This window comes from Schistocerca gregaria, chromosome 8 (assembly GCF_023897955.1).
Source record: "Schistocerca gregaria isolate iqSchGreg1 chromosome 8, iqSchGreg1.2, whole genome shotgun sequence".
NCBI lineage: Eukaryota > Metazoa > Arthropoda > Insecta > Orthoptera > Acrididae > Schistocerca > Schistocerca gregaria.
Window position 1 is genome coordinate 479,937,641 of NC_064927.1, and position 25,916 is coordinate 479,963,556.

The 25,916-nt window shown below is 38.5% G+C and overlaps 1 protein-coding gene across 2 annotated transcripts in view; it reads left to right on the top strand.

Moving 5' to 3' along the window:
* Positions 1–489: 489 nt before the first annotated feature.
* The window catches only part of LOC126285352 (phenoloxidase 2-like), an 80,954-nt gene continuing 55,527 nt past the window's right edge, over positions 490–25,916 (top strand). The window contains exons 1-3 of one of the 2 annotated variants that reach the window (XM_049984670.1): positions 490–699; positions 18,679–18,930; positions 24,916–25,137. In XM_049984670.1, the coding sequence (XP_049840627.1) occupies positions 18,871–18,930; positions 24,916–25,137 (282 nt within the window). In that variant the 5' untranslated portion in view covers positions 490–699; positions 18,679–18,870. The remainder of the gene's footprint in view (positions 700–18,678; positions 18,931–24,915; positions 25,138–25,916) is intronic. The other variant, XM_049984669.1, reaches the window with a different exon arrangement.

Genomic DNA, 25,916 nt, shown 5'->3' on the forward strand with positions numbered 1-25,916 from the left:
TGCTCTTGTTTATGACAGCGGTTAATGCAAATATCAACTTCGTTCTGACCGTGGCCGGAATTTATTCTAGTCGTGACCATTTTATTCTTTGCTTAAAACAAATCGTTCTATTTCAGTCTCTAAAGTATGATGTTTTCTATGCATATAGAACAATGTCCTTCAAAGTAGTAAGAATTCTCAATTATTGCCGGAGCGAGCCACGCGGACCCGGCCATTTAAGTTTGGGGGGGAGGGGGGGGGGTTGTTTGGGAGAAGAGACCAGACAGCGAGGTCATCGGTCTCATCGGATTAGGGAAGGACGTCGGCCGTGCCGTTTCAAAGGAACCGTCCCGGTATTTGCCTGGAGTGATTTAGGGAAATCACGGAAAACCTAAATCAGGATGGCCGGACGCGGGATTGAACCGTCGTCCACCCGAATGCGAGTCAAGTGCCTAACCACTGCGCCACCTCGCCCGGTGTCCATTAAAGTTTCAAATATCCATTATTTCGTCAAACGCCGCTGCGCGGCAATGTTGACAGACCAACACCGGCCAGTATCGCGCGCGCGATCTTATATTGGGGTGTGTGTTGTGTTGTCCGCCGATAACGTGCTGCGTTTAAAGCACTTTGTTTGAGGATTGCTGCTGTTGCTTCACCGATGATGCCTGCATGAAGTCATCTCGTAGTACCACTCGTCAACTGTCCGTAGTGGACTCACAGGTAAGTGAAAAGAAGTTATTTTGCTGGCTTGCGAGGCCTGCATTGCGAACGATACTTATTCACTGACCGTTACACACGTTAAAAATAAAACTAATACACACAATACGCGGTTTAAAGAGTCGTGACGCAGACTCGCTTTTCGATGCACAAATTCTTCACTTTCACTTTGATAGGCGTTCGTGAACTAAACGTCGTCCTTCATCTCACTTTTTCTTTGCAAAAATAACACTTTCACAGAAGGACAACAAGATACCTTGACTAATAATATTTACGTACTTTGCTTATGTATACATAAATATTCTAAATCTAATGGACACGTCCGGTAGAGAACTGCTGTCGATTATTTACTTTATGGCTCTCTCTTGCTTAGCAGTTAAAATTTACGTCTTCTCCTCTTATAAACTCAGCTACCAGTTTCATTTATTCTTTACCGTCAAATTCTTATCACATTTTTTAATTGTCCCAAAGACAAACGAGCCGGCCGGAGTGGCCTTGAGGTTCTAGGCGCTACAGTCTGGAACCGAGCGACCGCTATTAGTATTGTGCAGTGCTATGTAAGAATTTGTGTGTGCAGCTAAGATGAAACGTCGAAAATGTTAAAGTACTTTATTTAAAGAAACAGCCAGCTAGGTATAAAACTGAAATGTACGGAGCCTATTGTTAGCAATACTGGCTAAGGTAATTAAACTGGTTATTGTGCTATCAAATGTTGTAGTGCCTACTTATTACTTAAAGTATTTTTATGCTATCCATCTCCTATTAATAGCAACAGAAATAATGGTGTTTTTATAGTTTTCATACAGCTACCAGGGACCGACTGCATATCGGCAAACGTCGTAGTTAAGGCAGAAGGTGCATTGCTATTTACCTTGTTTGTGATTTAAATCTTGTTTCTTTTAATGTTTCTAGGCAAGTGATGACCTCAGAAGTTAAGTCGCATAGTGCTCAGAGCCATTTGAACCAACCAAAGACAAACTAATTGACTTCTTCTTTGAGAACAGGCCTCTTTTTATTACTCTTTTCATTTATGTGTCCATTAACTTAAGTTTACTGAGTTATTTAAATTGCGGGCAGCCTCCAGACAGAGAGACTGCCTCCTTTTCCATGGGGAATACTATTCGCTTAAAAATATATGGGCGATGACTAACTAATCGCACGTTACAAAGACAACAAACTCATTTGCATGTCAAACAAGTGGCTTGACTCTAATTGGCTTCAATAGGCAAAATTTAACTAATTTCGCGAACCTACACGCTTTTCATGTGAGTTGCTTCGCTCAGACAGTACAAGTAAATCTTTACGAGCTGATCCTTGGAATAGGATGTTTGAAAGATTATCGGGGGTCGGTATCTTTTATAAGATTTTATAAAGGAACACAAAAAACTAGCATTTAAATAATTTGGACATTACGAAAATTATCATACTAAACAACAAACGTTTAAATGCGAGCGCTTATGCTGCTGCAATTGCTTTTTGCGTGTCATTCACTTAGCAAATATAATTGATTCATTTACATGCCTCTATGCGTGTGCTTGTTTGACCAATTATTTACTTGGTTACTTGACTCTGTAGCCTTCTACAAAAGCTGTCATCCATTTTTTTTTTTGTTATTTTCTAAGTATAATATTTCCATGGAACTTATAATATAGCTTTCTCTCTACCCCTTCTTTTACTTGCTAGACCTTCGAATTTGCGTCAGCTTAACTTATCTGCCATAGACTTTAAAACTCTAATGAAGTTTTCCACATACACTACTTCTTCTAAGCATCAGATCTTACACATGTTCTTCAGTATATTATAATGTACTCCTTTTTTTAGGTAATGTGTCGCTCTCATTACGATATCCTCTGTTATTCTTTGATTCTAGTCACTAAACGTTATTACCCTTTACTTTACACAAGACTACAACTTGTCCTCCGAGAGACTTTAGTTTCTAAAAAAAAAAAAAAAAAAAAAAATCTGAGAGAAGGGCACTGATCACTCCTTCCTCTTTGATTTATACGTCTCGGGAACTGATTACTACACGAGCATCGTATACTTATATACTAACTTAAAACTAGTACTAAGTTCTCTTTGATATTTTCCTTTCCCTGTATTCAATTAACAGCTCGGTACAAACTTCCCTCATTTAGTCAGCACTGTATGATGACCTCCAGACGTATTAACTGCTGGCTTGTCATTTTTCTTGAGTTATCATTCGACGTCGACGACTTATCTTGTTGCCCTGATGATGCTTTGTAATTGCCTCGTACTATTAACGCTTGTAAATTTCTTGTGTAACCATTGTGGAATTTTCTTAAGTCACTATGTTGGATCAGACCTTTAATCCTTCCAATCACGGGGTCGGCTGGCAAGTAACTTCTGTGTGCGGCTTCCTGACAATAACATATGGGCCTTCATAAACGCAGTGCCACTTCGATTTTTCTGTCGTAGCTTCGATGGTTTAAAATGAGTCCTTAGTAAGATTCTCTCACCTTCTCTGTATTCAATAACCTTATTTACCTGTTTGTCAAATGCTCTCTTACGGAGGTTTGCATACGTTGTCAGTGAAATCAACGCCTGCCTGATTTTGGTGTCAGCTTCTTGTGGAGGCTAAAAAAATGCTGTTTCTAGTTTTCCTGATTGTGGTGGTACTCCCTATCGGATATCGCCCTTAACGTCTCCTCCGTTTCGCGTTGGTGTTGTGATTGTGGCACGAAGGGTGGTGTCCCGTGTACGATCCACTTTGTGCATAAAAGATATGTGTAGTCCTTTGCCGTTTCGGCTTCGGATTTCCTGCATAATCATTTGAGTGACCGGAAAAATTTATATTTGTCAAGAGGTCGGAATGTATTCTGGGCCATGTAGTGTATTTTGTTGTCATTATTAGCAAAATGTTGTTGTCCTCCACTCGTCCCATGCCATTAATGTGATTTCCCCTCACGCATCCTGTTGAAGGCTGGTCTGCTCTGATAATTTCCTTGCTGTAGTGGTTTGCTTCCGAACTGATTTTGTGGATAATTGTGTGTTGAGTTTCCCTACTGTGCCCGTTGCGTACTATCCATTGGATTGCAAGGTTGTTTATGATTATTTTTCGGTCGAAACTGTCCAATTCCCTACGACACCTGTTGATTTTTGTAGCCGCCGGACGGTTGGTTGTAAGCGTCTTCCCTCACTGCCTTTGTTGACCGCGTAACCTCCACTGTTTCGCCCGCTCAGTTCATTCGGAGCGCTACCAACATTTGCTACCGCGTATTCGCGAATCAAATCCAATGAGTCCTATATGGAAAGAAATGCTTCGGTATCGTCCTCGGAAACATTAACTAATTTCTCCCTTATAGAGAAGGGCAATCATGATCGCGTCTTTATTTGTAATTGGCGAGTCCCAGAATTTAATTTTTGCTAAATATTTTTCGAAATATCTTCTGAGACTGCCGTCTTTCGAATTTAACATTTCGGCATGGAACACTTCTTTTCTTAAGCGCTGCTGAACACCACCACTCCAAAATTTGTTCAGAAACATCCGCTCGAATTCATTATAGGCCCTGCACTTGTCTGTCATTTCTATTCCCCAAGAAGTTTCGCAAAATACGATCGGGTGTATGTCACGTTTTTGCGGGTGAAAGGTTGGAAATGTTTTCTGTTTCAATACACTTTCTTCCTGCATTTGGGTTATGAGTGTTGGTGGGCTGTTCAATTCAGTGTGGTTATGCGCTGTGTCTGTCGGACTGTGGTATGACGTGTGATCATGAGAGCTGTAATGAATTTGTCTACTGTCATTTCAGTATGAGGAGTGATTCCATTCGCTACCCATCGGATGTGAGGGACTTTCCACTTTGTTCTTTAGTGTCTGCACCTCTTCAATGAACTGCTGCTTTGATTGAGGAAGGTCTTGTGCCAAAGTTCGCCTTATCTGTCCTAGCTCAGATAACACGGTGTCTCCGGATTTTCCTGGTTCCGCCGAAAAAGATCATAAGTAACTGTCCTTACTACTTCCTTCAGTTCTCTCTTTACCTTTATTTCTATCAGATGGTCTTTGGTTTTTATTCACTCTGTGTAGTGGTTGGATAACGCTTCGCCGTGAGCCTTTGGCTCAAATGGCTCTGAGCACTATGGGGCTTATCATCTATGGTCATCAGTTCCCTAGAACTTAGAACTACTTAAACCTAACTAACCTAAGGACATCACACAACACCCACTCATCACGAGGCAGAGAAACGTGAGCCTTTACGGTAATTTTTACTTGCTCCTGTATGTCAAACGATTCTACTTGTTTCATCAAATTATCTATCTCCTTTCCCATATTAGTGACAACCAGTTTCACGGTGCTGACCTCCTTTGACATGGTATCACAATTACCCCTTAAATGCTTCGTTATGGTATGCTTCTACCGTGGCATTAATTTCACCCTTGGCAGCTCCTAGTGCTGCATCAAATTTACTAGTTACTTGCTTGATCTCAGCCTCAACCTGTTTACGGATCTCAGTTTTTACTGCTTCGATTTGCCCACTTATTTCCGACTTGACCTCGCCCAATTGGGTATTCAGAACATTTTTCAAGATGGTAGTTATTTCAGTTTTTAGCACTTCGAATTTTTCATTTAAATCGGTAAAAGCTCGCATTAGTTCTTTTTTGTTTTCCTCCTCTCGTTCAGCTCTCTCTCTTGCTTTTCGTTCCTTTTCCCTATCATTATTTTCCATCCAATTTTGATTTGAAGGAGCATTGCTTTCGTATCTACATTTGGGTTGCTACCTGCGGGAATCGTTCGAATTGTTTGGTCTATGTCAGTCATATCATATATCCACTCGCATGCTAATTGCACGTGAGCGCAACGAATATTGAGTGCTGTTCATATCGTCACTGTCACCTGCTGTTGGGATTAATTTCTGTTTACCATCCGCCATCTCGCGGTGTCTGTCGACAGGATTACGCCAGCTACACGTGGTCTGCTATGCGGTTCGTGACGTGAGGTCACGTGCTGTCCGCCAAGTATGGGAGTTGCACTCGCCTAACAAATGACTGTGAACTGAACATAGACTTACTAAATAAAGCGGAGAAGACAAGATGGAAGACGGGCACACTGAACGACTTTTCACTCAAGGGAAGACTTGAACCAAGGACCTCCACAGCTGCTCATGCTAACCACAGGACCATGGCACTCCTGAGCTCACACTCTCCTTAATGTTGCCTGTCTTGTGCATGGACTACTCAGTTTGTATATTTTGCTTATTTTTTTCATAGTTCCACACAACTTCTTCCTGTTTTCTCGATTGATCTGTGTTCAGTTTCTCAAGCGGAGAAGACAAGATGGAAGACGGGCACACTGAACGACTGATTTAGCACACAGCGCTAGCATTTTACATTTAACACGACACTAAAACCAGGACTCAACGAATGGATCTGGACACTACGTTGCAAATCCTACTAGATTTTGACTTTAAAAAAATTTTAAGCAGATTTTTTTTAAAATGTGCAGATAGAAATAAAAGGAAGAATGACAATGTAGCTAGAAAGACAACTGCACTACTGAAGTGTCACAACTGCATATGAAATTTTTTCGTAACTTACGTTTGATGTCTTGAAAATCGGCAAATGGATATAAAATTTCTCCGTTTTCCGCCTTCGGCTCGTCTTTCCTCTTTGAAATTTTCGTCCACAATTTTTTAAGCGCGTAGCGTGCACATGAAAAATAAATGTATTATTAGATACTGGTACATCTATATTATATATATTTTTTAAAAAAACAAGATATTTATATTTTGATCAAATTATTATTCTCTTGTGAAGATTCAGAAATCTGTTGTGAGTTTTGCACCACTTCTTGGCGGGAAGAGCAAAGTCTTTTCAAAAAACTTAAGTACCGGTACTGTAAGTGATTAGTTTATATTTCACCTGAAATCGTTTGCAGAAGGCGCAGCGTTCTCGAGATTAAGAACACAGTTCTTATTGCCACTTAATTTATTTGTGTCGTGATCATGTTCGATCATGAGACATAACAACTACGAACAGAGAAACCTAAGGGAACAGACAGAGCTGGAAATTTTCTTTGCTATACTACACCACACATTAAAAGAAATTGGATTTAAATCACAAACAAGGTAAATGAACCTTGTTCACGGTGTGGGTTCCTGTAGTCATGTCCTAGTTCATGAACCACGGGCAACGTATGAGTGGCCAAGTAATTGGTCCGACAGTCGGGATACCAGTTACTTTGGAATAAGGCTGGGCATCTCGGACATATTCTTGAGTTGTGGTCACCTTTGTGCTCATACGGCAAAGACTACCAAATCCATCGGTTAGTCCCTCAACCATTATGGGTAAAACTCAATGGGACTCGGGGCAAGTAAGGCTAGCAACCTGCTTCCCTGGTACTTTAAATATGATGCTGGCAACAATCAGAGCAAAATGCCTCGGACCTTTGGAGGTGACAGAGTCCCACCTATAACTGACAAACCAGGGACTCCTAAGATACGACTCGGCAAACAAATGGTAATGAGATGGGGAGCTATTAATGTCAATGGGGGCTACTCTGGGAAGAAGGTAGAGCTGGCAGAGGCTGCAAGTAAGATGGAGCTGGATGTTTTAGCTGTTAGTGACATTCGGGTAAGGGGTGAGAAAGAAGAGGAAGTGGGAGAATACAAGGTCCACCTGTCAGGAGTCAAAGCAGGAATAGCAATATGGGGTGTAGGGCTTTACATCAGGAGAGAAATGGAACCCAGCGTAGTTGCAGTAAGGTATGTAAACGAACGACTGATGTGGATAGATTTGACAGTGTCTAGCAAAAAAATTAGGATTGTGTCAGTATATTCGCATTGTGAAGGGACAGATCAAGATAAGATGGATGGTTTTTATAAAACACTCAGTGATGTAGTTGTTAGAGTAAAGGACAAGGACAGTGTTCTGGTCATGGGTGATTTTAATGCCAGGATTGGAAATCGAACAGAAGGGTATGAAAAGGTTATGGGTAAATTTGGAGAGGATATGGAGGCCAACAGGAATGGGAAACAACTCCTGGATTTCTGTGCCAGTATGGGCTTAGTAATCACAAACTCCTTTTATAAACATAAGAACATTCACCGGTATATTTGGGAAGGCAGGGGAACCAGATCTGTCATTGACTATGTAATAACAGATTAGGAATTCAGGAAGGCTGTGAGGGACACACGTGTATTCAGGGGATTCTTTGATGACACTGATCATTATTTAATCTGCAGCGAAATTGGTATTGTGAGCCGAAAGTGCAGGACGTCAGGTCCATAAGTAGGAGGATAAGAGTGGAGAAACTTCAGGATCAGGAAAACAGGCACAAGTACATAACAATGATCTCAGAAAGGTACCAGTTAGTTGAATGTAGTCAGCTACAGTCATTGGAAAAGGAATGGACAAGGTACAGGGACACAGTACTAGAAGTGGCTAAAGAATGTCTTGGAACAGTAGTGTGTAAAGGTAGGATGAAGCAAACAGCTTGATGGAATGACACAGTCAAGGCAGCCTGTAAAAGGAAGAAGAAGGTGTATCAAAAATGGCTACATACTAGAACTCAGGTAGACAGAGAAAGTTATGTTGAAGAAAGAAACAAAGCCAAACAGATAATTGCAGCATCCAAGAAGAAATCTTGGGAAGACTTTGGAAACGGTTTGGAGACTTTGGGTCGAGCTGCTGGAAAACCATTCTGGAGTGTAACTAGCAGTCTTCGAAAGGGAGGTAAGAAGGAAATGACAAGTATTTTGGACAGGTCAGGAAAACTGCTTGTGAATCCTGTAGATTCCTTGGGCAGATGGAGGGAATATTTTGAAGAGTTGCTCAATGTAGGTGAAAATACGATCAGTAATGTTTCAGATTTTGATGTACAATGGGATAGGAATGAGGATGGAAATAGGATCACATTTGAGGAAGTGTTGAAAATGGTCAATAGATTGCAGTGCAATAAAGCAGCTGGGGTGAATGAAATTAAGTCGGAACTCATCAAATACAGTCGAATGTCGGGTCTTAAATGGCTACACAGGATAACTGAAATGGCCTGGGTGTCGGGACAGGTTCCATCAGACTGGACAAAAGCAGTAATCACACCAATCTTTAAACATGGAAACAGAAAAGATTGTAACAACTACAGAGGTATCTCTTTAATCAGCGCTGTGGGTAAAATCTTCTCAGGTATTGTTGAAAGGAAAGTGCGAGTATTAGTTGAGGACCAATTGGATGAAAATCAGTTTGGGTTTAGGCCTCTTAGAGATTGTCAGGACCAGATCTTTAGCTTACGGCAAATAATGGAGAAGTGTTATGAGTGGAACAGGGAATTGTATCTATGCTTTATAAATCTAGAAAAGGCATATGACCGGGTTCCTAGGAGGAAGTTATTGTCTGTTCTACGAGATTATGGAATAAGAGGCAAACTTTTGCAAGCAATTAAAGATCTTTACATGGATAGTCAGGCAGCAGTTAGAGTTGACGGTAAATTGAGTTCATGGTTCAGAGTAGTTTCAGGGGTAAGACAAGGCTGCAACCTGTCTCCACTTTGTTCATATTATTTATGGATCATATTTTGAAAACAATAGACTGGCTGGGTGAGATTAAGATATGTGGACACAAAATAAGCAGTCTTGCATATGCGGATGACTTAGTTGTGATGGCACATTCGATTGAAAGTTTACAGAGTAATATCTCAGAGCTAGATCAGAAATGTAAGGACTATGGTATGAAGATTAGCATTTCCAAAACGAAAGTAATGTCAGTGGGAAAGAGATATAAACGGATTGAGTGCCAAATAGGAGGAACAAAGTTAGGACAGGTGGACGGTTTCAAGTACTTAGGATACATATTCTCACAGGATGGCAACATAGTGAAAGAACTGGAAGCGAGGTGTAGCAAAGCTAATGCAGTGTGAGTGCTCAGCTACGAACTACCCTCTTCTGCAAGAAGGAAGTCAGTACCAAGACTACGTTATCTGTGCACTGTTCAATCTTTCGACCAACTTTGTTGTATGGGAGCGAAAGAGGCACCAATGTTAGTACGGAGTAGGGGATCATGGAGGAATCTTATAAAGGGGACTATGCTCCAAACTGAACGCTGAAAGGTATAATCAGTCTTAGATGATGATGATGATGACAAGGTAAATAGCAATGCACCTTCTGCCTTAACTACGACATTTGCCGACATGCAGTCGGTCCCTGGTAGCTGTATGAAAACCTCGTTATTTCTGTTGCTATTAATATGAAATGGATAGCATAGAAATACTTTAAGTAATAAGCAGACACTACAGCATTTGAGAACACAATAACCAGTTTAATTACCTTAGTCAGTATTGCTAACAATAGGCTCCGTACATTTCAATTTTATATCTTGCTGGCTGTTTCTTTGAATAAAGTCCTTTAACATTTTCGACATTTCATCTTAGCTGCGCACATCAATTCTTACATAGCACTGCACAATAGTAATATTTTATAACAAGTAATTAGTGATTGCGGACCACGCTATATACGCGTCCGCCGTCTTTAAAAATAATATCACGACTGTGGTAACAGAAGAGGATTACAGTTCTTCAGCTCTTTAAAAAAAAGTAAGAAACACAAAATATCTCTATCGGTTAGTATTCTGTGCCGTGGCGCGTAAGGTATTCTTTGAAATATCAGGTGGTCACTGCTCAGTGACGAACTAAGAAATTTCACACATATTTTATGGCTTTTATGAGCCTGCATGGTTAGATTATCGAAAGTAATTTTATTTAAGCTATCGAAACAGATACTAATATTAAAAGTAGCATACTGAAGCTTGTAAGAAAATACCCCATCTTTGCATTTGTCATCATGACCCACAGCCTGTAATAGCTGTACCTTGTATTATTTATGCAGACAGCTGTAACTCTCAAATTGCTTGTTAAGTTGATTCTGTAGGATTATTTTGGAAAGCAGTTTGAATTCATGTGACATTTTTATCAGAAATATGAGGGCAGCCAGGACTATTCCTCCATGTACACGTACTGCATCTACAAACTGTTGGTATCATCTGCAAATGTTCCATCCATTCATGGCATCAGTATGGTGCATCAGTCTGAAACATCTTTGTACAGTAAGCATGGAATTACACTTTGCAAACTTTACAACAAGAAGTGATTTCTACTGTGGATTACCAGTAGCCATTTTGTAACATGTTATGCTAACCAAGCAAACAGAAGAAAAGCAGCATCTAATCTAGACAATGTATTCGTTCCTCCGGTAATCATGCTGTGACACAGTGATCAATGGTTTCAGCAACATAACATTTGTAATATGTATATTCTTTTTGAAACACTTTGTACAATTGGCCCTTAGGCTCTCAACAGTTTTCACTACACACACACACACACACACACACACACACACACACACACACACACACACACTTGTAGATGCCTTTATGACCACAGCTAGCTACCATGTCGTTGTTACCTCTCCATGTCTTCCCTTTTGCCGGTCTGGAAAATAGTCAGCATCACCTCAAGATGAGAGATGTTGAACTCAGAAAAACAGTGAAACATTAGTATTATGCTCTAATGATCTTAGATGTTGGATTTTCATTTGAAAAGCATTGTCTCTTTTTGTTTTGTTAACCTCTACTCTGAATTCTCTTAGTTATCTTAAATTCTATGTTGCACATTGTTGAAATGTACTCTTTGACTGTCATTTTAAAGAAATGCATTTCAGTTATCACTTTAATCTCTTTGGGCAGATTATTGTACAATTTTAGTCCACGATAGACAGCACAGTTTTGGAATTGTTAGCCCCTCTCCTTTTCAGTAAATGTAAGTCTACACTGGCTCTTGAATCATGATTGCACGTAGAACTATTTGCGACATATTACTAATGTTTTTCCTGGTGTGCACAGAAGATGGGTAGATGAACTCACTTGGAAAGTTAAGGAAGACTGCTTTGTGGATATATCTTTACAATGAGTTTTACTACAAATTGGCTACCCAGATACGCAACATTCAGCTTAGCACAACATGCTCAATTTCAGTAGCTGGCTCATAGCCTGGACCACCTGGATCCTGCCGTCCACCACCTGCATTTCTGAACGGTGGATGTAGGGATTATCCTTGCAACACATCTTTTGCTCCTGTAACTTTCCTAGCCTCAATTTCTGTTAAGCCAGTGTCTCACATCCTGCACCCAACAATTTCCCCTTCCTCTGCCCTGTCATCCCTTTCCTATCTGTGACTCCACATCACCTTCATTGTGACTGCACCCCACCAGCTTGTTTCCCGTGCAACATGTGCCTAACCTGCACACCTACCTCCCCTCCCTCCCACAGTGCTCGCAGGCAGACCTGTTGCCTCCATCGGAGCTGCCAACTACCAATCCAAACTGCTCTTCCTGCCTCCCATTTCTCTCCCCCTCTATCCACACCACCCAACGGAATCCCCACCCCACCCTAGTCTGCCTGCTGAAATGCAATTCAGGCATTTTCTATTCAGTTAGCCTATTAGTGATTCTGCTGTTCAGTGAGTGGTCACCTTTACTCCTAAATGATTTATCATATTTATGTTTGATGTGGCAGTTTACACTCAAAGTAAAAATTCAATTAATTTGTTTTTATGTTCATTGTTAATTGATTACATACTGTGTAACTGTATACATCCTTCAGGATTTTATTTGCCTGCTCTACTAACGAGGGAAACTCCCCATCGCACCACCCTCAGACTTAGTTATAAGTTGACACAGTGGATAGGCCTTGAGAAACTGAACACAGATCAATCGAGAAAACAGGAAGAAGTTGTGTGGAACTATGAAAAAAATAAGCAAAATATACAAACTGAGTAGTCCATGCACAAGACAGGCAACATTAAGGAGAGTGTGAGCTCAGGAGTGTCATGGTCCCGTGGTTAGCATGAGCAGCTGTGGAGTGAGAGGTCTTTGGTTCAAGTCTTCCCTTGAGTGAAAAGTTTACTTTTTTAATTTTCGCAAAGTTATGATCTGACTGTTCGTTCATTGATGTCTCTGTTCACTCTAATAGGTTTAGTGTCTGCGTTTTGCGACCGCACAGCAAAACCATGCAGTTAGTAGATGAAAGGACGTGCCTCTCCAATGGGAACCGAAAACATTTGATCGCAAGGTCATAGGTCAACTGATTCCTCCACAGGAAAACACGTCTGATATATTCTATACGACACTGGTGATGGCATGTGCATGATATGTCAGGAATATGTGTGTTTCGATGTTTGTTTAGGTGTAGCGTCCCCATACTATGCAGTTATCTCACACCGGATGGACGGACAGACAGATAATAATTGTCTGAAAGTAGAAAATTAAACTTTTCACTCGAGGGAAGACTTGAACCAAGGACCTCTCATTCCACAGCTGCTCTTGCTAACCACAGGACCACGGCGCTCCTGAGCTCACACTCTCCTTAATGTTGCCTGTCTTGTGCATGGACTACTCAGTTTGTATATTTTGTTTATTTTTTTCATAGTTCCACACAACTACTTCCTGTTTTCTCGATTGTTCTGTGTTCAGTTTTTCAAGGCCTATTCACTGTGCCAACTTATAACTTAATCTGAGGGGGGGGGGGGGGGGGGGTGATGGGGAGGTTCCCTTGTAAGAATTCTCATATTTTATCAGTGACCATAATGTTGCTGGCATGAGCAAAAATAATTCTCCTCTGTGCTTTATATTATCTGGAAAGCTACATGACACATGAAAGAGTGGTGTATGATACTACAGTTAGTGACATCAGTGAGCTGGACAGCACATTCGTAGCACCTGTGTAGCTGTTTCACAGGATACATGCAGAATTGAACACTTCTGTGAGACAGCCATTGTACATCCAGTAATTTAGAAGCATGAAATTCAATAACAACATGTACACAGCCTGCATACGAGCATTTTGTATTTTTTGCTGTCAGGAATCACTCTCCCACTTTAGTTACAAATGTTTAGAAATATCAACACCATTTAGTTTCATGTAGTTCCTAAGAGTTTAAAAAATGTGAAGCTAAAAATTTCTAAAGTAATCCCAATGAAATAACCATTAGATTTTTTCTAGAAGTAATGAATATCTTTTTTCTACAGTTTGTTATTTAATATGCTTACTATCTACACATATGATCCATTCTCTATTCACCCACTTTCCCCACATCCTCCACCCAACAATTTCTCCTTCCTCTGTCATGCCATCCCTCCCAATCCATGTTAGCTTCTTTGTGCACTGCACCCCATTGCCTCTGGCATCCTTGCATCAAATTCCTAGCCAAGGCATCTTTCACCTCTCTCTCCTCCATTTCCAGCCAGAAAACCTACTACCTTACTCTGAACTGAAAGCTACCCACCCCAACCCCTCTTCCTGCCTCCCAGCACTCTCTCCCTCTAATCAACCCATCCAACACAACCCCCAACCTACTCTAGTTGACCTGCCACAAATGATTCATATCAAAAGGTAGCAAGTTTTCATCCTCTTTTGTGTGTGCTTGTGATTACTCAATGCTTGTGCTATTCCTAATTATTTAGATTTCATCAAAACTTCCCTACAATTTTTATATACCAATTTTTGGTCCTTCTTTTTCCTTCACATTCACCACAAAATCTGCTGTTAAATGTAGCACTTTTAGAGTACTTCCTTTTCTTGATACATATTGATGTTTCATCTGAAGGCCTTATAAGAACACTGAATTCTCTTTAAAGTACAGTCAGTAACATTTATCTTTAGTGCAATTGTCTGAATAAATCAGTTTATTTCTCTTCAAGAGACAGGTCAAGTACATGGATTGCTGTGAAGGTCAGAATGTAGCATATGCTCATGTTCCATGTACTTTTGTATTGGTTATATACTCATATGAACGTTTGTCACCTGTCATCTGTGGTGTCTGTCATTTGGAGACAAAAATTCCTTTATTGGAGCCCTTACACAGGTAATGATTTTATACATTATATGGTAGTTGTAGCAATGCAGTAACATTCTTATTTTTCATTCATTTATCCCTCCAGGGATCTTCTCATAATGAATATAGGGTTTGTCATCATAACTCTAACTCCGCCCGTACAGGCTATGAAGGCCCAACGGTACCAACCAGTCACTGTTTCATCCTCAGCCCACATGCATCGCTGTATGTCTATATATAGGGGTATGTGGTCAGCAGACCACTCTCCCGGTCATTTGTGAGTTTACAAGATTGGAACCGCTACTTCTCAATAAAGTAGTTCCTTTGTTGGTCTCACAAGAGCCAGGTACACCCTGCACTAGACAAATTGGGTAGTCACCCATCCAAATGTTAGCGCAGATCGACAGCACTTGACAGGAAATGGTGTTACCAGTGCCGCAAGACCGTTGGCTTGTCATCATAATACAATGAAAATAAATAGTTCAGCTACACATAAAATACGTAAGTTTATAAGGATAGGACAGAACTCAGGCATGGCCTTGCTGAAGAAACCATCCCAATGTTTGCCTGAAGTGATTTAGGTAAGCCATGCAAAATCTAAATTAGGAGGACTGAACTGATCAAACTCCATCTACCAATATGAAGTCAGTGTCTTAATTGCACTTCAGCATTCTGTTGCTCTGTACTGTGCAATGTTCTCTTGATCATACACAGTTTTGCACCTAATACAGAATGATTATGTGATTACGTTTTAAACTTTCAGGGATTAAGGGAAAGCATTAATATATCAATCTGAGGTGAAGGACCCTGGTCTAGAGATTATTGAGTCAAAAGTTATAAGTGAAATTGTTCTGATTGCTCTGACAGTGGATATTTTCTACTGCAAGCTCTTTCCTTTCCATATTTTGGGAGGTGGTAGTGTAGACCCAAAAAAGAAAATTTTAGAGCATGTTTACTAGACATAGTAAACATGCTCTATAATGCATACATTAAGACCTATGAGCATTTGTTCAGTAGCAGAGATGTGTTTCACAGTAGCAAAGATGAACAAGTGCTCATAACCCTTTAGGTATTCACTGTAGAGCTCTTGTTTACTGGACATTTTTCTCTTATTTTGGTTCACACTACCTGTTCCCAAATTATGGAAAGCAAAGAGCTTGCTGTAGAAGAGGTCCACTGTCAGAGGTATCAGAATGATTCTGGTTATAACTTTCAGCTTGTTTTTTCCAGACCAGGATCCCTTACCTCAAATTCATACCTTTAACCTTCACAATCAGCCCTGAAAGTTTATAACATCCCCATGGAATCACTCTGTATAATGAAAACATAGTTTTGTAGTGTGCACACTTTGGATGCCCACTGGTGACTCCAGGACCATGAACATGCATGTCTCTATGCCTTCCCTTCAGTCCATGTGGAACACTGAGTCTCTCCCTGATGAGTGAGATGATGAACTCAAGAGAATGACAAGACATTACTATCATGCTCTATAGATCCTGGCAAATGATTTTCTTGTAATGTGTTAGGTTTTAGTAGTTATCCACTTTCATTATTAACCACTAATCTCAGTCCTCTAAATAATCTTCAAGTATGCAGTATGCTACACTTGTGAAAAATGAATCAGCTGCATTTTCAAATGAATGCATTTTAGGAATCTTTTTCATGCCCTTGAGAAATGCAGTATAAAATTTTATTCCATATTAAAAAATTCTGTTATGAGTTTTCATGTGTTTTCTGTGGTAAATGTAAGTCTAAACTGGCTATTGTTCCATGTTTAGAACTATTCCATGTGTAGAACTATTAATGAAGCACTTAGTAATTTTTCCCATGGTATTTGCAACAGATTGGTAGATTTGTTCATTTGGTACAATAAGGATTCCCAGTATTTTAAGCTGTTCTGTACAATGAGCCCAACTGCTATCGACAGAGCATGTCAAAGTGAGTCTATATTTTTAGATTCCCTGAAGGCTTTTGACAGCATTACTCACAAGTAACTCAAATCAAATTGTGTATCTATGGAGTGTCACCTCAGCTGTGTGACTGGATTCATGAATTCCCATCATAAAGGTCACAGTTCATAGTAATTGATGGAAAGTCGCCAAATAAAACAGAAGTATGTATTTATTATTTATTTGTCCCTTAGATCAAATCAGTACAATAGCTTGTACAACTGATAAGGGATAAGTCAATACAAATATACAGTTTACAGGAGTCTAAAACAGTAAACAAGAACACAGAAGAATGATTATTTTACATCACCTACAAATTATGTTACTTAACGTTACAGCTTTACAGAGAATTGTTACATGATGTGACAAAATTGACTTAATAACATTCAGCTTTGATACATTATCATGCACTAAGACAATTTTGATTTCAAATATTCCTGGATGGTGTCTTTTATTAAAAGAGATTTCACCATCTGTTTGAATTTATTTATTTCTTGGATTTCTTGTAATAAATGGTGTTCCTCAAAGAAGTGGTATAGGCCCTTTCATGTTCTTGATCTGAATAAATGATTTAGGAGACAATCTGAGCAGCCCTCTTAGATTGTTTGCAGATGATGCTGCCACTTATGTGTTATAAAGTTATCAGATGATCAAAACAAGTTGCAAATCTATTTAGGTGGGATATCTGTGTGGTGCAAAAAATGCCAATTTACTCTTAATAATGAAAAGTGTGAATTCATCCATATGAGTACTAAAATAAATTTACTAAATTTTGGTTGCAGGATAAAATACAGAAATCTAAAGGCTGTAAATTCAACTAAATACTTAGGGATTACATTTACAAATTACTCAAACTGGAATGACCACATAGATAATGTCGTGAGTAAAGCAAACCAAAGATTGTGATCTATTGGCAGAACACTTAGAAAATGAAACAGCTCTATTAAAGGCACAGCTTGCACTACACCTGTCCACAGCCATCTGAAGTATTGCATTGTGGGACCTGCTTCAGATGCAGTTCATGAAGGACATTGAAAAAGTTCAAAGAAGGGCTGCTCCTTTTGTATTATTGCAAAATAGGTGAGATAATGCCTTGGAAATGATACATTACTTGGGATGGCAATCATTAGAGCAAAGCCAATTTTCGTTGAGACATGATATTCTCATGAAATTTCAATAACCAACTTCATCCCCAGTTTGTGAAAATATTTTGTTGGCACCCATTCAAATAGGGAGAAACAATAATCATAATAAAATAAGAGAAATCAGAACTAGTACGGAAAGATTTAAGTATTCATTTCTCCTGCATGCTGTTCGAGAGTGTAATAGTAGAGAAACAACTTGAAGTTGGTTCGATGAACCCTCTGCTATGCGGTTAATTGTGAATTGCAGAGTAATCACGTACGTGTAGAAGCAGATGTAGAGTTGCTACTTCAGTTACTGTTCTTACAATCCTGTTCTGCAGTTTAAAAATTTTGTACCTGTTTTGTGCCTTTGATCCCCAGAAAAGAAACACATGGCCAAGATCTGAAAGTACATAAATATAGTATGCCACCATAAGACATTAGCGGTTGCAAACTTATGACAAGAGCATAAGATGCTCATAACATTCTTTTGCCAGTATCTTTGTGAGCTCATTCAGTATTAACTGAAGTACATACTGTTCATTTTAAGTTCAGTATTAATTTATTAGTTACTGCCAAATCATAACCTTCCTTGAAGATTTCATTTGATTTCTCTAATAGTTCTGTTGTTTTATCAGATACTATGATGTTGCAGGAAAGAGACCACTAGCTATAATTTTTGTAACACACTTTTTTATTTTGAAAATGTGTCTCTCTAAGTTGGAAAAATTCTAATTAAAGGGATAGTATTTTCAGAATACATAAGTGTGCTATAAGAATTATTTATGTGTTAAAATTCTAGAGCATTCTGCAGAAATCTTCAAACAGCTTTGTATTTTTACACGTGTGTCACAATACATGTATTCACTAATGTTCTGTGCCTTTACCAGTGTTCCTGTGTTCAAAAAAATAGTGAAAAACACAACTCAAGCTTGTTTAATATTGTCATGTAGTGTTTCAGAAATGTTCAGCGTGAAATTACTGTCTGTACCACTTATCCGTCTCATAGATAATGTCTAGCCACATAATATATGCAATTACATTAAATTTATGCTAATTATAAATGAAATCTGAATAGCTTCAGCTGTTGCCTCCAGTGTCATTAAGGTCTCAACGCGTTTGATATGTTATCAAATACAGGGGGACACAATATTATGAGGAAAACGTTAGTAGCAGCTGCTTTCCAAGTTCACTTGGACCAGAACCAATGTTTATACACCAAGAGGCTATATAAAGCCACTGCCAATGTTGGAACAGGCCAGCCACCAACATGGAACTCAGGCTGCTGGTGGTTTGGGGCCTGCTGTGGCTGGATGGCTCGCTGGTTCAGGTAAACTTTGTGCATATGAACTTCTTGATATATTTCTTGACTTCACTATATAGTCTATTATCTGCATACAATATGAATATTATTTTCCTACCATGTCTCTCTTAAAATTATATCCCTGAAAATCATGTTCAGTTCAACATTTTTCTTCAGCATTTTATACATTTCCTTTTCAGTTCTGGAAATGGTATTCTCTCTGCTTGATTTCTCCAACTACACTTATACAATGCGCTCCTTTTTTGTCCATGGCAGTTATTGCCACAATTTTGTTTCTCTAAAGTGATTATTAAGATGTGCTATAGGAGTGGAACTGTCATTCATGCATAAAATTTTTGACCTTTGAAGTGTTACTTTTCTTCCCTGAATTGTGTGTTTCACTCAGGTAATTTTGAATGGTGTATTTGTTCTTTGATAATTTACATCTGCTCACAATACTCTCACTTTTGTACTGCATTAACTATTAATAGGATGAATGTGTAATTGAAAGTGGTCACAAATTGTGGTTACTACATGTGGAAGCATTGCATTGGTGTTTGCTTGATTTTTTAAGCATAACATGGGAGTGAACTCAATGAAATGCTGTTTAAACCAGTAGATCATTTATAAGCCACAGGAATAATTGTTCATGCTGTGGTTTGCTTGCTTTTCCATTTACAACACTTGATTGTGTTGGTAAACAACACAGCCTACTTGGAACATAATCCTCTCCATCTGTTCCTGCCTGTCTGGATTAATAAAACAATTCCCATATAAAACAAATAATATATTTTACTCACTGTCAGTGTGGGTCATCCAAAAACCAAGTTTCATAAAGTTAGATCTAATAATCCAGATACTTTCATATCTAGAATATATTATCAAATATTTAATGGATTTGTGTTAGTTAACTGACAGTTTGGATCCTTTGTTATCTCCATCACTCTGTACCACTTAAATTCACAGATGTATCTTCAGAGATGTGAAATGAGTCAAGATACACGTGTGATGTTATGAACTTCTCCACTTCTCATTTAACAACAGACTGGGAAAATCCGTTATAAATTTTCTTTTGTTCTTCATGGTCTAGGCCAAATGCATTGTGTGACTTCACATTCAGAGATGTTCCCATCTTTTTGTATGTCTTCGAGAATACTAATCTCCTTGTGGCTTATAATGATTTACATGTTTTGGCAATTTATCTGCATTCATTCTGTTAATATGTTCATCCCATTTGCTGTAATCACTCACCATTTTTCAATATTATGAACACTAAGTACCATTCTTATGTCTATATTATGTATTCTGTCTAATCTTGAGCATCCTTCTACCTTCCGTAAAAATCTTATTTGTTGTGTTTGGATGATACACAAGTTCTTCTGTGCAGGCATACAGGTCAGACACACATATACTAAAACTAGTGTAGCCATTATTTTATAAATTTAATTCTGGACTCTCTTCTTATCTTGTTCTTCAAAGTTCTGTTTATGATGCCATATACATCTTCAAAATGTTGAATTTTAATTTTTACACCTTGGTCTTTATTTTCACTTGTCGCTTTTCCTAGACAGCAGACCAGTTTACTAGCTGTCCAATAAATTGGATGTGTGTAGGCACCTCCTGATCAGTTTTTCTTGCTGGGCAGATGGTTAGTTGCTTGGATCTGTCCATCTCATCAAATAGTGCCATGTATAGCACTGTCTGACCAGTTTCCCAACAGAGGATCAACTGCCGTTTGTGCACACAAAACTATATGTTGTATAAAATGGCTAATTAGGCAGATGACAAGTCAGATAGAAGTGTGATGACAGAGTTTTTTATTTATCAGCAATGAGGTATCTTCCGTTTCTTTCATTGCTATTATTTATTATGACTATTTATGCTACCAACGCATAATAACAAAGTGTACTTCAGTGTCTTTTTTTTCATTACTTTGGTATGTTTCCTCAGCAGGTGTCAGGAATCATCTTTGATGATTGTGCAGGTGTGACTACAGTGAATTTGAGATCCTCTAATATCTTCCAGTGGCTAGAAAGTGTAACGCACCATAGCTAACAGCATCTCCTCACAACTTACAGCCTCTCTCATGACTGTATTTTGTTTCGTTAAGAATGATTTCATAATGTTCAACAGCTCTGAAAACCATGTTTCATACTTTCTGAGATAATTACAAAAATCAATGGCTCCGAGCTCCTTAACTAACAGAGCATGGGTCGATTTTAGTCTTTGTAAAAGACACTTCTTTGCACACTGGTTTCTTTTGGCTTTTCTTGGCCTTGTTACCTCTAAAACAGCCAAGACAAACCCCAGTCTTTGTTGTGTCATAAAACGTGGCATCTCATCAAATATAATCTTAATGAAATTACTGTAAACAATTTGCAACCAGCTATAGGAACTGTGCAGCATTGCAGTCTTTGGGTGCAGTTGGTCAGGATATGTGTAGTCTGCCACAAAATTGGTTGCATGTAGAGCCCTTTGTACCTTACTATTTTTGTTATTAACTTACTATTTTAATAATCTTACTATTTTGATGTACTGGTACACCTGTGACAGCAAATAAATTTTTATTGAGCATGGAAGGAAAACGGTGGCTCCTAATTAAAAGTGGTTTACCTTGAAGACAATTAGGTAAATTCAAACAAAAATGCAGAGAAAGATTATTTAATATCTGCAATCACAGTATTACATCTTGGGAAGAAAAAACTTTATTTAATTCCTATAACTAGATATATCAAAGAGCTAAACAAGTGTGATAACAGGCACTGTAATTACCTTCACCTTCCAATAAATAATCAGTATGTTTCAGATTCCAGATCTGGTTTTGGAACCTGTGTCTAATCATCACGTAATCCAGTTGGAATCTTCTTATGTCTCCAGGCCTATCCCAAGTATACCACCACCACCACCACCACCACCTCCTCCTCCTCCTCCTCCTCCTCCTTGCCCTCCTCGAGTGATTTTTGAACAGTGTATCCACTATTACTGCCTAAAATTCATTGCTGAAATAGGTTAGTCTTTTTCCTCTCTCAATCCTACTACAGAGCCCATATTCTCCAGTAACTCTGTATTTTATTTTTTTCCCCTACCACGATATTCCAATCCTCCTTCCTGATATAATTTTACTTCCACAATCTTCTACTTATGACGTTGGCATACATACAAGAACTGTTGTAGTTGGTTTTCACTTGCTGATGATTCTGATGTGAATAATCTTATTATTGAACTGTTCACAGTAACTCATTCTCTGCTTTACCTTCCTATTCATACTGAATCACGCTGTCATTGTATCATTCTTCGTCACTGTTGATACTATCTCATGCTCATTTAAATAGAAATTCTTGTCTTTTCTCATTTCACTTCACTGACCTGCATTATATCTAGACTAAACCTTTGCATTTCACTTTTCATATTTTCTGGCTTCCCCACCACATTTAAACTTCTGACAGTCCCCACTTCGACTCATAGGATGTTACGTTTCTGTTGGACATCCAATCTTTTCCTCATGGTTCCTTCCCTGTGGGAGTGCCCTCCCAGAGATCTGAATGGGACACTATACCAAAATCTTTCACCAATGGAGAGATGATCATGATGCTTTTTCAGTCATAGACAACATGTCCTGTGGATACATGTTGTGTGTCTTTCATGTATTGATTTCCATTGTTGTGCCATTGGTCACTACTGATTCTTCTGCCTTTTGGGAGCAGTTTCCCATCCTAATGTGAAGAAGGTGCCCTCATCCTCTGTTCACTCCTCTGCCTCTTCGACAGGACCAGTGGCAGGCTCAATGTGATTGCTTGTACTGGAAGTCTTCAGCTGTCATTGCTGATGATTTTTATTCTAAATTTAAGCAGTCACTGATTACAAACCCGGGATCCAGGACATTTTGATTACTAATCAAAAATGTTACACCCAGACAAAAGTTATTAAAAAAATAGTACAGTATTACATAAGTTATTAGCCAAATTTCTAAATATGGTTACATACAGTTTTATAATATGAAAGAATTATGTTAAATTTACAAAATACATTTGGTCAGCATGAAGAAACAGAATTCTTTTGCCCTCTAGATACAGTCCTTTTACTACTACATTTGACTTTCTATTATTCACACTTCTCTAGCTACTTAATATGACTTCCATTAATGGCCATTTACATAAACAGTCACATGACTTATAACCAACAGTCAACTTTAGGTAGTCATTACCTGGGATAATCAGGTGAGGAACTAGATGGCTCATGGTGCTTTCATACTTTACAGGGCTTGTGGAGGATTTATGGCCATCATAATTGCATATCTAACTTTTATAAAATCATTTATAACTTTTTATATGAATGCTGTACTTGGAATGTAGTCTATTTGCTGTTTGCAAATATTGTCAGCTTTCATTTGCTGCTTCATATGATGTGATCACTGAAATGGTATAATTTTTTTCAATTTCTATTGCCCAGTGTTAATTTCATAATTAAAACCAGTTGTAACTTTCTTATTGCTTACCATAAAATCATACTTAAAGTTGCAATGAGCTTGTCCTAGCACTGCAATTTTTATGGTGTATTTGGTTTTATTGTGCCATGTTTGTAAGGTCTGTAATTCAGTTTTCTTGAAAATGCCATATGCATCTTATATTTCTTTCACTATAGGCACCATGAGGTCTTTCCCAGTCACCTCAACCATGCCTGAATGGACTCTTCAAGAAAAATCCCATGTCCATTGGCACTGCTTACCAGAGATAGCCCTGTGCAACTACCGCACTAACTGTTGGTGCTTCCTCTGCCACCTCTCATTCCACTAGCCTAGTGCTTGTATTGTTACAAGCTCATGAAGTATGATTGTAGACTTCTGTGGCTATGGTCTCCTTCAATAAAGCAATTCTAGATTTATAAAGATCTCTTCGGGTTGTTTTACTAACCAGGGTTACTGTTATAAGCTCAATTCACTTCATCAGTTTATGTATTTGTGACAGTAGGGACTATACCATCCTCATGAAAGCTACTTGCAGTAATGGCCAAAAAACTGGTGTTTATGACAATGTGAGAGACTGCTACAGCTGGCCAACTGATATTCATTTATAGCACTTGGAGAGCATGAAAATTTTATACATCTCTACCTGTTGTGTTTGCTGTACTAGAACCAGCCCAGACAGAAAGGAGACTATGTCCTCAGTTCCCTTGGGTTATTGGTTTTCCACAGTCAGCTGAAACATTAAGACTTCTTGCCAGTATCTAGTTCTTCTTGAGCACAGCTCTGTCGATTGTTTTAAGATTTTTACCTTTTGGTAGAGTCTAAGCCCACCATCCAACACCCTTCACGAAAGTAGTCTCCATTTATGCAATCACAGCTGCCTTTTTTTTTTTTTTAAGTTCTTCCCATGAGATTTATTACATAGATGTTTCCTTTCCTTTTAATTGTCAGAAGACAAAGGATTCTGACAAGTAGTGTTTGCAAATTCATCCATTGCCTTTGAACAGTAGGCCTACTACAGGCCTACTACAACATAGCAGTTGCTATTTAATCATTTAATCAGTGTTTGCCTGTGCATCAACATTTATATCCTGCACACCACTTTGAAGTGTGTGGCAGAGGGTACTTCCCATTATTATGACTTATTTTTATGCTGTTCACTTATGAAATGCAGGAGGAATGATTGCTTAAACACTTCTCTGTGTGCTGCAGCTAGCCTAATCTTGTTGTAATGGCAGCTGTGGGAGCAATATATACAACATTGCAGTAAATTCCAAGGACCCTCACTTAAGCAGGTTCTTGAAACTTTGCAAACAGGTTTTCACAGGATTGCTTGTGTCTCTATTCAAGCATCTGCTAGTTCAGATATTTTTGCAATTGTGTAACACTCTCCCTTGGGTCAGACAAGACTGTGACCATTTGTGTACATACTTTCAATATCCCCTGTTAATCATGTTTGCTTCACATCTCACACTCTTGAGCAATATTCTAGGATAGGTCACAGGACACATGAATGTTTTTTGCTAATAATATTTGTCATTTTTTTCCAGGCCCAGACTTTCTCTTCATCAAAGTCAGAATCCAGTTCATTCTCATGGAGTGGCCTGAACATACCACATAATTTCTTGAATTTAACAGGGCCAAAAGCAAACCCTATTTCATTCAGTAACCCTAAAAATCTGTATCTCATGTTTGATCGTCCAACAGAACCACTTTTTGTGCCTAAAGGAAAAGACAGCAAAATTGTATTCAAGCTGCCAACTGACTATCTGGTGAGTTTAGTTTAATACAGTAGTTTGATCTGTTGACAACTGTCTTTCAGGCAAATGAACATTCAACCATTTACTAAATATTAAAGAAGTATTTATTTCTATATTTGCTTACAAAAATATCAATAAATTTATCATTTACTTGAATTATAACACTTCCTAAAACAACAATCCGTAATCACAATTGTTATCACTGTAGTGTATGTTGAAAACCTTGACTTGCAATGAAATTAATGCCACCTTACATTTGAAAATTAGGGAAAATTTAGATATATTTAAATCATCTTATCATTGAATGAAAATGAGTTAACAGAGTAATATTCATGCAACATCTCTCAGAGAATGATTTTCCATGTTAGATTTGAGTGTTAGAGCAAGTCATTATTTTAGTCCTTAACTTTATTCTGAACAACCACCATTGTACAGTTTACAAAAAGTCACATAATCTTAGCTGCTGTATAAACTTCTCCAATGGAATTTACATGACATTGTAAAATGTGTAAATAGCTTGCTATTATGATTGTATAAAAGTATACTTTTGTCAGTTGAAAACAGCCAATTTCTTGAGCATTATGTTAAGGAGACAATGAAATTCTATAATAAGACCACAGTGGTAGACATATGGACAGTGGGGAGTGGTGGAGGGGTTCCTGTATTTAGTACTATTATAGAAAGAAGGGGAGCTTTAAACTGGAACTATGGTCTTTCATTAATAGGTTATGAGAGCCCTTGTACAGAAAAATATAGTGATGTGATTCATGTTTCTAGTGCAGGCACAGAGG